The sequence below is a fragment of the Corvus cornix genome, chromosome 1, assembly GCF_000738735.6.
Source record: "Corvus cornix cornix isolate S_Up_H32 chromosome 1, ASM73873v5, whole genome shotgun sequence".
NCBI lineage: Eukaryota > Metazoa > Chordata > Aves > Passeriformes > Corvidae > Corvus > Corvus cornix.
The window spans coordinates 40045166-40058823 of NC_046332.1; the positions used below are offsets into that span (position 1 = coordinate 40045166).

The 13658-nt window shown below is 35.8% G+C and overlaps 1 protein-coding gene across 9 annotated transcripts in view; it reads left to right on the plus strand.

Annotated features, from left to right (window-relative positions):
* The window catches only part of CNTN5 (contactin 5), a 618627-nt gene that overhangs the window by 377060 nt on the left and 227909 nt on the right, over positions 1-13658 (plus strand). For all 9 annotated transcript variants that reach the window (XM_039563708.1, XM_039563715.1, XM_010400613.4 and 6 more), the window contains 2 exons: positions 511-729; positions 9237-9360. In XM_039563708.1, coding sequence (XP_039419642.1) covers positions 511-729; positions 9237-9360 — 343 coding nt within the window. The remainder of the gene's footprint in view (positions 1-510; positions 730-9236; positions 9361-13658) is intronic.

Genomic DNA, 13658 nt, shown 5'->3' on the forward strand with positions numbered 1-13658 from the left:
GGAAAGGTATTTGTGCATACAGGTACTCTTGGCCTGTATGCACAAATACCTTGTTTAGCTAGCCTGCTTGATTTGCAGAGTAGTGTTGAATGGAGATGCATATTTAGCTTCAATCAGTGTTTCTGCATTGCACTTACAAAGTAAAGGAAGGCTGTGAAGGAAAGATGGTGGCTTGCCAGACACTTTTCCACTATGAAATAGAAATATAGGGTCATAGAAATAAAATTAAAAACACTGAAAACTCATGTTTCCTTAAGTAAGAAATTTAATAACCACCTGACATATATTATGGTGAAGGTGCAGGGAAATTTTCTTAGACCTCTAAGCTGCTACCCAGTTCTTTTCAGAAGCTGAGTGTCTCATCAAGCCTGGGATGTTTTTGTCACTCCTTCTTTAGATAAAACTTTTCTACTTTTCTACTACTTGACTAAACATTCTTTTGCAAAGTGACAGATTTTGTCTCTGTTGAGTGTTCACTCCTTGTTGGTTTTTTTTTGGATTTTTTTCCAGAATATTCAGAAGCTGTTCCTGGTGTCCCCACATCATATGCTGCTATCCTAAGAATAAAATCTGGTAGTTCATCTTTAGCCTCATTTAATTCAAAGAACAGACCACGATTAAGCAGTCCTTCATTAGGAAGTGTATCTTCACCAGGCTGGAGAGGAGCTGCACAGCATTATCACTCCCCAACAAACCTCTACCACTTTTCAGAGACCTTCAAAAATGATGGTAAGTGTAGCTTCCCCCTCTAAAACTTGGAAATATTTTTCAAAATCAGTGCATTTTTGTCAGCTTGCTTCAATATTTCTCAGACATATTTTTGAATTTTATTAAATGTCACAAAGTGGAAATGAGCTGCTTTCCTTTAGGTTCTTCAGAATAACCTTAAAGTCACCAATTAAAACATCCTTTCTTAAAGATTACTATGCAGAATGGTTTTACACAGGTGTTGCTGCACGAAAATAACAAACCAGTGATTTGAAATTCCATTACAGCACAATTTCATCTAGTAGCAAAATCTAAGCCACTTTTCATATATAATTTTTCTCCTTGGAATTTCTTTTTATTTAATCATGAATGCCAGTAATATAAATTAAACATGAAGAGTAAATCTTATAAAACTACTTTTTCTCTAAATTATCTACTCTGTGTAGCCAACTCTGTCCTGCACGGACATATGTGCACGCTTGGATAGAGGTTCTGGCGTCATATGCTCTCATTTGTCACTAAATGCAATAGTTCATAGTAACAGTACATATTTTCTCATGTTTGGTTACATTTAGAAAGCCAAATTTCTAATAACGTTTCTTTAGTGATAATATTTACCTGAACTGCAGTCAAAAAAGGTAGAAAGCCAGGAAGGAAGGAAGGAGAGGAAGGAGAGGAAGGAGAGGAAGGAGAGGAAGGAGAGGGAGAGAGGGAGGGAGGAAGGGAGGGAGGGAGGGAGGGAGGGAGGGAGGGAGGAAGGAAGGAAGGAAGGAAGGAAGGAAGGAAGGAAGGAAGGAAGGAAGGAAGGAAGGAAGGAAGGAAGGAAGGAAGGAAGGAAGGAAGGAAGGAAGGAAGGAAGGGAGGGAGGGAGGGAGGGAGGGAGGGAGGGAGGAAGGGAGGGAGGAAGGAAGGAAGGAAGGAAGGAAGGAAGGAAGGGAGGAAGGGAGGGAGGAAGGAAGGAAAGGGAGGGAGGGAGAAATTAGAAGATACATAAACATATTCTAAGGATGTAAAAGAGGAAAGACTTGTGATTAATAATTTGCAGTTCATTGACATTCAGACAATATCATGAATGTGATAACAGGTTACTGCTCCTCTTGGCAAAGTCTTACATTTTTTCAATGGAAAATACCTTACACGTAATGAAAGTTAATGGTGTATGCATGTGTGTTTGTGTAGAAAAATGGCTTCTGCACAACCATAAATATGTTCCCTGAATTAAGTTTGATCTAGAAAAGAAACAATTTGATCCTGTCAGCAGATAAATTCTGTTTGATGGCATTTCTGGAACTGGGGCATCTTTCTACATTTGTCCTTCCACTGCAATACTCTTTTAAGCAGTGACTAGAGTGAACTCGGTTTTTACCCCATTCACCAGACACTGATAACTCCTCTCCGACAACCTGATATGGGCAGGTTAATGTTAAAGTCCAGTATTAGAACCAGAGTCTGTTATCCTTATCTTCTTCAGCATGAATGTCTACAGACTGAACAAGAAAGCAAAAAAACCAGACTATTTGAATAATATAGTACAAGAAATCCTGGGCATCTCCAGAAAGTGTGGTGAGATCATAGCTCAGGTATGATCATCATATCATAGATATGGTCTATGATTTAGGTCAGCAATTATGACTCTTCTCAAAACACTGGGGCCACATTGCAGCTCTGCAATTGAGATTCATCAATTTTTCAGGAGCAGGTGAAAAACCACTGACCGGAGACAAAATTGTGAAAGGGCCTTACCTCATAAGGCCTAATGAATAGAGTATTTGACCAAGAAGAGAGGAACACCTTTCTTTTAAAGACTACATAAAATAGTCCTAGGAGACTTATTTCACTAACAGATCTTGGGATATCCAGCTGTGTAGAAACTTGTAGAAATAGGTAAATCTGAGTCACCTGAGTAATGTTTTAAATGCCCTTGATTATCTGAAGTGCCTGCATAGCACAAGCATAGGTATGAGACAGTATTTAGATATGATCAGCATGGGACCAAACAGGATAATCTGCATCATCTAAGAGGAATAGAACACATCTGTTATGGCACCTGAATGTAGCTTATTTTCTAAACCTCTCTCAGTTCTGTTAACAACCTAATGTCTGAATAAATATCTTTGATATTTAGAAACTGGGGGAAAGTGACTATTTCAATTATCTGTCATTACCACTTGCTTATCTTACTAAATTTCTTGGTTTGATTTGGCCCCAAGGCATTTTTTGGGTTTTGGGGTTTTTTTCAGTTTTTACAGGTCTTGAAGTAAAGATATTCTAGTTATCATCCTATAACTGCTATGTGATGGTAGGGTTCAGTGGTCATGTTTATCATCCAGGGCTTCCCAAGTGAGGAAATGCTGCAACATTGTGGTAATGAAACACAACTGCTTCAAGTAAGATGACATTTTTAGGAGGAGAGAAAACATGTTTTATATTATTATAATAGAGAATTTGCATAATTCAACCATCTAATATATGGCATAAATTCAGGAGTGAAGTTTGCCATAAAAAAAAAACAACCAAAAATGCTTTTATTGGCTGCTGAATTATACCAGTTCTCAAATGACTTCTCAAATGATTTCCCAGCAGACATGCTCAAACACCTGACACGGCTTGTAATAAAAGTTCTTTTATACTGACTTTATGCTATTTCATTTGCACTTTCAATTCAACATGTGTTCCTGATATCTTAAATTAAAAGAACTATGCTCTAGCTCACTGCTGACTTTGAACTATCTGGAATTATTTAGCGTAAACATGCAGCTAAGGCAGTGCAGTCCTTCTCTTCAAACTCTGCATCAATGTGTAAAGTCATGACTAAAAAATGGAATAGAAAGTATGAATTATTCATTAAATACTCTTGAAGAATCATAAAACTGCAAACTCTTATATTTTCTTACCGTTCCAAAAACTTTTGGAATTGCTGCAGTAAAGATAATTGAACTTAACCTTGAATAAGGACTGTCTTTGTCCTTTCATCTTTGGTTTCATGTATTTTAGAAGAAAATGAAGAACAGAGTCTGTGTCACAACTGAAAGTGTTTGAATCAATGAACCCCAAGATACACAAGATTCGAACCTAATTTTTGTAAAATGGGAATTCCTAATACCCCACCATCTGCTAGATTTAGCATTTAGCAGTCTGAATTATAGACACAAACTACTAACTTTTTTCCATTGCTAAAAATATTTGACAACTGGTTTATATGGTATCAGTTTAGATATTATAAGCTAAATTCAGAACAGATTTATTTGTTTCAGACCACAGAACAGAGAAAGTAATTTCAAGCAACAGAAAAAACTGGTATTATCTTGCTTAACAAGCAAATAAACGTTTCAGGAAAGAGAAATCTGAAAATGTGAGAAAATAATTTAATCTCCTTTGCAGTATAAACTTAATAATGCATGTACTGTACAGTGTTCCAGCATGCAGTGTACTAGAATCAATGTATATACCTTGAAGCGCCTGTATCAGTCTCAACTTACCTCAAAAGGAGTCTTAAAGTTTCTCAGCTTTTAAGTTGACCAAAACATAGGTTAAAAATTAATTTTTTTTTTTTTAGAAATGCATATGTTGCAAATACATACGTGTGTATGTATATATATGTATGTCTCTGCTTCTATAGATGCAAAACACTTATTGTAAATTTCAGCCACCTTTGTTAATTTGAAAATATGTTACACAGAGATTTAATCATTGGAACATATTTTGCCTTGATGAATTTGTGGGCTTCTTTTTTATTATATTAAAGGAAATTTTGAAAATATATCATATTTTGACATATGATAGTGATATTAAAATGAATAATAATTTTTTATTTCTTAGGAGTAAAGGTGAAAGATTATATCATAGGACCTACTTGTAAAATAAATATTAGCACTGAAGTTAATACATTAGTTCAGTGTTTAAACCAAAAAAAAAAGATATCTTCTAGCTTTTGTTGGGAGAAAGCAATAGGTTTCCTTTTAAATCAGTGTGAATATACTTCTAAAATATTTTCTGAATATACTGAACAGGTTAAACTGTCTAGTTCCGTGATAACAAAGGTAATGGGAAGATCCTTGAGAGTCATCACCTGAAATTCATAAAATAAGCATAATCTTTAAACCAAGAAAGTAAAGAAAAAAAATCAAAACCAAGGTTGATAGTGAGGAGTAGCATCAGAATGTGATCCGCCTTTACCAAAAAGTGTCTTTCACTTCGTAGGACCAATTTGAAATGAAACAGCTTTGGTTAATTTTAATTACTTCTTCTTATATGCAGATTTCAGCAACATATATAGCCTTATCAATAACTCCTTCAAATTTCTTAATGTATCCTGAACATATTAATACCTAGGACTGTCAGATCATCAGGATGTATTTTGGTCTGTGATGTGTCAAGTAGGTACTTTTCTGAGTAGGGCCCGTATGCAGAGTAGAGTCATCTGTATTTTAGGACGGAAGGTCTGTTAGTCATCCCTCTTTTTATTCTGCTTTAAAAGTTCTATCATTTTACATTCCTTGTGTAGCTTTTCTTTAGAAAATTCTTCCATCTCCACATGGGTTTAAGAAGTCTTTGGAACATGGGGGCAGAAAATGGAGCAATAAGTAAACATTCTTCCTGGTCCTGTAAAAACTGCTTCTAAAGATACATGAGCAGAGGAAGGGGAGAAGACCTGGAGGAATACTTCCTCCCCCCATATTCAAAGGCTGCCTGAGTATATCCCCTTACATAACTTGTCTGCTGTTTCTTCCCACCAGTAGCTCAGACTGAGAAGATGGCTCCATGACTGATTAGGCCAGTCATGTATCTTGGAGGGTACTTATTTAAGAAAACATTTATAATAACCTCATTTCTTTTCTTCTTTAGAAGTACAGCACATAGAATTATCAGACACTGAAAATAATAGTGCCAGTGCAGCTCTAATGCAGGGGTTTGAACAGGGTCATATTTCTTTCCTGCCCACCTCTGTGTTCCCAAGGTTCCAAGAATTAATTCATTTTCTCTGTGTATTAATTGACCTGGAATTTTATCAAGAATGGTGGCAAGAAAGCATTGTTGAGGAGTTACCATATTGAGGAATTACACTCTTGAGGAATTACACTATTTCAGTTGCTACAGGATTTAAAGTACAGGAAACTTTATTCTCATCTGCAGTTTGTTATGATACCTGCATTGCTCAGCAAGAAGAACTAAAGGACATCTGATTTTTTTTCTTCATCAGTGATTGAGGGAGAGAATGAAAATATGAAAGAATATCTACAGATAAGAGAGAGAAACCACACTTTGGCTACTGTCTGAGTTGCAGGACACAGATTCCAGTTTTCATTCCCATGAGATTTAAGTACTTAGTACTGAGAAGTCGTATATTTTTAAGTGCAGAAGTGCTGTAAGGAGAACACTGGCACTCAAAGAATATTGGAGCACTGTTCTGAAGAATATTCAAGAATTTAAAAGAGCAATTTTTCTTATATTTTGAATGTTTTCCATATCCTTGCCTTTCTGGACAACATCAGTTTAAATGGTAAATCCTAATGAGAGTGCTTGCCTAGGTTGAAAACAGCAACTTAAAATTGTAAGGGGACCACAAACTTGCTGTTGCACTGCTTGTTGCAGTGCACACCTGTATTCCCAAGACTCTGTGGTAAATCACTGGTCTCAAATAAGATAGCACTTAAAGCGACCCGTTTTATGTATCTTATTTTATAGAAGCCTCCACAAGGAACAGAAATACTTCCCTTGAGAAATTATAATAGTAAATTGAAATATATGCATGCTAACATATATGTTAAATATTCATTTAATTTTATGTTCTTGCTTAATTTAGAAAGAAAAAATAAGGTGTGGAGCTCAAATCCTGTGATGCACACTCACAGAACTATCCTGTTTAAGAGCATGGGTCACAATTAGATAAAACATGGGTGCAAAGAAACCTGATGCCTTTGGATCCCTGCAGGCATCAGAAAACATACATAAGTATAAAAATGTGTGTGTGTGTGTGTGTGTAAATATATAGCTTATATCTCCATATGTACAAAGATATAAACATTAAATATTATAAGAAAATAAGGACAATAAGGAAAAGGTAAGGGATATTTCCCCCAAAAGACCACACACAGCAGAAGAACCTGCCAATGGTTCATGAATCAGAAAATTTTCTTTCAAGGTCGCACAGAGGGGTTGGATTGCTCCCCTGTCTGTGGCTTGAGGAGAGCCTCCAGCTATCTGTGGGACCATGGTGTGTTGCAAACTGAGGCCACAGGTGCTCCCTTGTCCTAAGGTCGATGGCTTTGTCAAAAGCTGCAGAAGTCTCTGTCAGAGTGGCTTAGGGACAGGATGAGAGTGTGCCATGGTCTGGTCCTGCACCTAGCCTTGCATCTTTTTCTTTTCTTTCCAGCACTCCTAGACTGTGATATTATATTTTATCTACAGAGTCTCTCCTAGGGAGAAGACAAAATCATTAATCTTTATTAATATACACCCTATCCATATGCCTACTAATCTGCATGAAATAACACTTAAATTTAAAGCCATGATTTAGATTTGTTATCATTAATTAATTCTTGGTTTTTCTAAACTCCAGCTTGATATGAGTTCTACTTATTTGCACCTACATTCATTAGTTTTTTCTTTTGTGCAATGCAAGAAGCAGGTGACCAAATTATAAGAAACAATCCATACGATGGATTTGTATCAATATTTTCCTTTCATAAAATAAATTTTGCCAGCTGAATCCATTGCCCCTCTGGCATTTTAAGCTGCACTTCTCAAAATTTATTACTGGAGTTATTTTAACTTCAATAATATAAGTACATATCAGAAATCACTTATTGTGATTGGTTTGTTTGTGGTTTGTTTTTTTTTTAATATTGCAGATATTTGGTCCAGAACATATATTTCTGTCAATAAACCCAAGCAAAACAATGTACCTAAACAGCAATCCACAATCCTTTGCACAGTCCTACAAGTGGGTCAACTGGGAAATCATGGGAAAGAGAAACTACTAATTGCAGCTGCTGCTATTTGCTGACTTTACAAATTTGCAGGCTAATTATTTGAATCTATTTCAGCAGAAACATACACACCTGAAAATAAAAGTATTTTCAAAATCTGCATTTGAATAGTAGTGTAAAAAGACAACAAAATGTATAGTAAGTGCGTAGTCACTAAAAAGAAAGGTTGAAAAGCATAATGGGGTCTTAAGTCATCATTTTACTGCATGATAAGAGAGTTGAGAAACCCCAAATGTAAGAATTTAAAGACATGGAAATTTGCATCTCAAAACTAGCATACTTTGACCTGTCTCCCACGTTTCTCATCCTTTTTCAGCTGCCCAGCCTTTCTTTTCTTTACCAAGACTCAGAGCCCCATGTACCTTTTCCTGTCTACCCAAATTTTATGAGGCTGTTAGCTGTGTGATAAAGGTTGCAGTTCCCAAAACCGTGAAACCATAACATGTGGTTGAAGTTGTGTGGAGTTGGTAAAACAATGCAATAAATAATTTTTAAGTCAGTGACCAAACCCTAAGTCTCCAGGTGTACCTTTTTTACCTCAAGCTGCTGTTGGTAGGACAAATACAGCAGGATGATATAAACTGCTTAATGTGTTGTGCTGTCCTCAGTAAGAACTGGAGGATGTCTATCACATAAACATATGAAACCCTAAAACCGACAGAGAAAACCCTGCTTCATTGAAAGTAGCAGGACAATGTCACTATCTATCTGCACACAAATCTTTAGGCTAGTGCTTTAAAGATGAAGAGCACTGTGCATTTAAATCATCCAAGAGTCTGAAGTAAGTCTAAAATTATTAAAATTCCACAGACTTCTGGTGCACAGTGAGAATTTTAGTTATTCAGACCAACACGGTCAGGAATGCTCTTCTTGTGACCTTTTACTTTTCTGGAGGCTTTCACTTCTCACTTCATAATATGAATGGATTGGAATCATAGATATGTTCTATGGGTCTATCCAGCTTTTCTAGTTCAGAAATGTAAACTCTTATCAAGATGCAGGTACATGCCAAAATTAGAGAAGGCAGTGGAGGAAAATGAAATGTCAGATTTAGTTATATATTATTTAATAATAGACACCATTTACTGCCATTAATTTTCCAAGTGATTTTTCTTAGCAACTCCTTGACATAAAGGGGAAAATTGTGTATTACTTTTCTGTGACATAAGCTGCTGCAAGCAGTAGGAAAATTTTTGTTTATCTTGCTCTCTCTAAGCAGAGTTAATTCCTCTTAAGTCTCTTGAGCTTCTCTCTAGACCGCAGGCCAAAACATGTCTAATGAGAAAGCCATTCTTAGGCATAACAAACATTTAAATCATACTATGTGTTTTAGTCTTCACTTAGTAATGTTTCTTATATTTCTTCTTTATCTTTTTTTTTTCTTTTAATAATTGTTTTTTAATGCAGCATCTGAATTAATGGAATATGAACCTCAGGAAAGCAAATGCAATTATGCATACTTTAATCTCACATTACAAATCTATAACACATTTACATTTCTTCAGCTTTCCTAAATTGTAGCACTTCTTTTTTTCACAGAAAGTGTTGATTATGGGCCAGTGTTTGTACAAGAGCCAGATGATATGATTTTTCCGACTGATTCTGAGGAAAAGAAAGTGTCTCTGAATTGTCAAGCACGTGGAAATCCTACTCCCACATACAGGTACCTGTTTTAGAACTTTATTTTTTTAAGTTTTCAGAATATTAGCAACTGCAGTCCTACTCTGAAAATCAATGTATTTTGGTGTGAAACAACAGAAACAGCTCTGTGACGCTAATGTTTTTCCTGATTGAATGTTCTTTTTCTGATTCTGAATAAGCAAGAAGAATAAGTGGCAGTGATTAAAGGAAAAGCAATATTTTAAGTTTCAAATTATGTGCTCTCTGCATCATTTCTATCCATGTGGAGAGATTCCTTTTGTCCAGTTAATTGACTGCGACAACTGACAAAAACAAAATATTTAATTGTTTGGTTTTTTTTTTATTTCGAAGCATCTATAAAGCTACAAATTACTATCCCAATATATAGGGAAAGCAGCAAAGTATAGGTACATTAAATGACATGACTTTGCACTACAAGATACTATGGTTGAGCCAAATCTGGTGTTTTTTCACGCACAAGTCTACCATTTTATTCCCGTGCAACTATCACCTGTTGCTTATTTTTCCAAACAGACTTGTATGCCACAGTTATCTATTATTCAGACCTGTGATGACATACTGTGAGCCTCAGAGTGCAGTTCATTGATGGTGCACACTTACAGGTGGTAACAGTATGTTGCAGTCACCTTACCCATTTGCTGTATCTGTCTCTGCTCATATTTTATGCAAATTACAAGTGATGTAAGAGGGCTCGGGGAACATATGGTTGGTTATTTTTTCCATATACTTTTAATCTTTCCTCATAGAGTCATTCTGCAATTAAAAAGGGAACATAAAGACTCTTACTGTGTTTTGTCATAGGTGGCAACCATCAGTTCTCCATTTTGTCTTTTGCCTTTTACCCTTATTTGACTTGTGGATTCTTCAGAATTCTGGTTGAATTTTCCTTAGAGTTATTTGAATCACAACGCTTGCATTTCTATAACTTGAAGAAATTCAGGATCAGTATCACCCATAGACACCCCCACCACAACAGTACTCAATCTGCCTCTTTGCAATATATGGACTCATTAAGTGGATCTGGCACGTGACACAACCTCTCCAAACAGCACAGGCATGACTAATACATGTAACATGGGATTAGAAATGAATATCCAGAAATTCTTCAAACTGGAATAGCATTAATTCCTCACTATGTGGTACAGAAGCTATCTTGCTTGCTTCTTTACTGACATTCCTTGTGTAATTTCTGCTAATTACTGGTGATTTGTTAATAAAAAAAAGAAAAAAAGTCTATTAGTTCCACACATTGTAAAAGTGCTGTCAGTCCATTAAACATAGAGTGTGACCATGGGGAAAAGGCACAAATTCCCCCCCAAAGGAGAGTCCTACATTCAGGTCTCCCAGACATCATTATTCTTGTAGAAATTTTGTCTATGGAGAACCTATGCCAGCTCCTTTCTTTCTTTGTCCAACTTTTTTTTGTGTTTTCCCAGCAGAATGCAATCAACAAATACAGACTTTCAGCATATTTTAAAGGGTGACTACAAAGAGGATAGGGGTCTCTTGTCACAAGGAGCCACATGGAGAAGGCAAGAGGCAACATGGTTTCATACTCCTCAGTAATCAGTGAAGGTTTTCAAGATGCAAATGAACAAGATGCTTGATTATCTCATCTAGGCTCCATTTTCCATATAAGACTGGAGCAAATGATCGTTTATCATCCGTTCCAACCTGGGCTGGTTTATGATTTTGTGATACCTATTTCTTCAGTTTTCCAGAGATTAATTGGTTTCAGCAGCCTCATAAAGAAACTTTCCTGACTGTTGCTCATGCAAGGAGAGATTTAACCTGAAAGGCCTAATTCAAACAGCACAGTTTAACTTCTCCTTCTATTGCTGCCACTTGGCTGCACAGCATTTACAATGCACACTACCATTCAAGGGAGGGAAAAGAGGTAAAAATTACTCTCTGAGGAAGATACTATTCTTCAGGACAAATGTAGAGGGAATTTATTCTCAAAAGATCTACAGATTTACAACATTTTATATATGCCACTGCCCGGCCACACTACCAAAAAACCAGTCCAGCTGGACTAGACAATAGAAATCTTTATTTACGTGTGCTCTGAGGCCTTTGCTGCTAAGAATTATTTTCAGCCAAAACCAAAGCACAGTAAAACTTTATTTAAAGTTACATTATTTAAAGTTATATTAAAAGAACATTTAAAGCACTCAAAAATATCAGTGTTTCCTCTGCCTTTTAAATTAATTTCTTTAGTCTGTGTAATTCTTGACACAGTGTTCATAACCTGGTTACAAATTCTCTTTTTTTCAGGGACATTACTTTGTTTTAACAAAATGGGTAATTCTCACATAATTTCAGATGTTGTTCTTCCTTTCAAAGTGCTTTATTTCCCCTTGTCCAAGCTCTCCCCTGAAATAAAAATTTTTAATTTTTTGAGTTTCAGCCATTAAGGTATTTTGATGCATAGATTTAGGGGATAACTCCCTGAGATAAACTGATTCTGTTTGCTTAGCATTTCTGCAAATCATAGTTTAGCATCACAAGTCAGGACCAGTACAATGAAGAAGATAACTGTGATCCCCTCAATGAGGAATTCAGACATTCACAAACCTCCTGTGCGATCTCACAGGTCACCAGTGTTACTGAGCTACAAGCAGGTGTTGAATTCCCTGAGATGCCACTTCACTACACGGCTTTCCCTGATTGTGAAACACTTCATGTACGATTTTACTTAGGCCCCACATACACTGGGTAGTAATTTTTTGTCAGTATCATTTCCTGTTAGAAAAGGCAGTTGAAAAAGTTTTCTAAGAATTATTTTTTGTCTTCTGAAGCCAAATTATAGTATTTTGAAATGTTATCAGTCACTTTTCTTCAAGAAAAAATGCATCTGAATTTTCCTAACAATCTATGTCCTTGGAACTGCTATATTTTGGGTTCAGTCCTTCCAGATCAGTCAGGGTACCGAGAAAAAAGTCACCTGATTCAATTTTGTTTTTCCTATAAAGTGCGTAGATTATATGAGGGGAATACAATCACTCAGGAAGGACCCCAAGATAAAGAGGCAGGTAGTTATCAAGATCCAAAGTAAATCATTCAAAGAAATTCAAGAGATAAAATTCAAAGAACATATTTTTGCATTGAACTTAACTGAAAATGAAACTAAGGAAAAAAAGCTAATTAAACTGAATTTTGTGGTAGTTTTCATTTGGAAATGCCAAAACACTCATTTCTTTGCATTTTCCCTGTTTAAATTTCCTTTCATTTCAAGATCAATTATTTTTACATTTTTATTTCACATATATAGACAAGGATATATGCATAAAATGTTAACTTTTTTTATGATTTCATTCAAAATATCAAATAACTAATCAATTGTTCAAGATTAAAAATTCCTTTCCTTTTTAGCTCTTCTACGTACGAATCTACCTAAAATTGTAGTAATCCTACCAAGCTTTCCTCAATACTCTTTAAAATATTAATAAATTGTCAATGATGTCTCCTTTCTTACATTAAATGAAGCTGAGGTGCTCTGCAATCAAAAGTCCAATTGTGAAAAGAAGGGACAAATAGTAGATTCACAGTTCATCTAAATTCTGACAATTCTGACCTTTGGATTAAGAAATAGTCACAGCTACAGTGGCTAAAACTGCTGGCTGTACCTCATTCACCATGAATGTTAACAAGATAGGGTGAATTGGTAATCATTTTGCTGTGTTAAAGTTGTGTCTGGAGTTTAAGTGTTGCCAGGTTCTTCCAGTCTTTGCTAATCTCTGGCAAAGCTTGCAAGTTCCTGGAAATTTCCCAAGCCAACTTTGAAGCTGCAGAATGACAGCGAAAGAGTAATGAAATATCTGGGCATTATAATAATTGCACCATATCTGTTTACACTGCTCTTCTTTGCATTCTTCTTAAAATTTCATGTAATTACACTTTGACAAAAAAGCAGATTTAAAAGTCTTCATATGTGGATGTTATTCTTTAATTCAGAAACTGCAAACACACACACACACACACATATGAGGCTATTCCAGACTGCCAAAGTCTATTAATCTACCACAAAAAATATTTTCTCTTGCAGCCAGTGGATTATTACAGAGTTTGTTGCTTCAATCTTTTGAGATGAATGAGGGGCTGAGGCTTTTTGGCAGACAATATCTGGGACCCATAAAACAACTTGCACAACTGAAAAATTATGGGACACTTAGGTTAATTCTGAAACCTCAGAAAAATAAGTGTTCATTCAGGAATTATTCAAAACTTTGCCTGAGTTGGGATACTTCCACTTTCCTACAGCCTGGCCCTTTCCATCTTATCTTTACTCCCATCCTT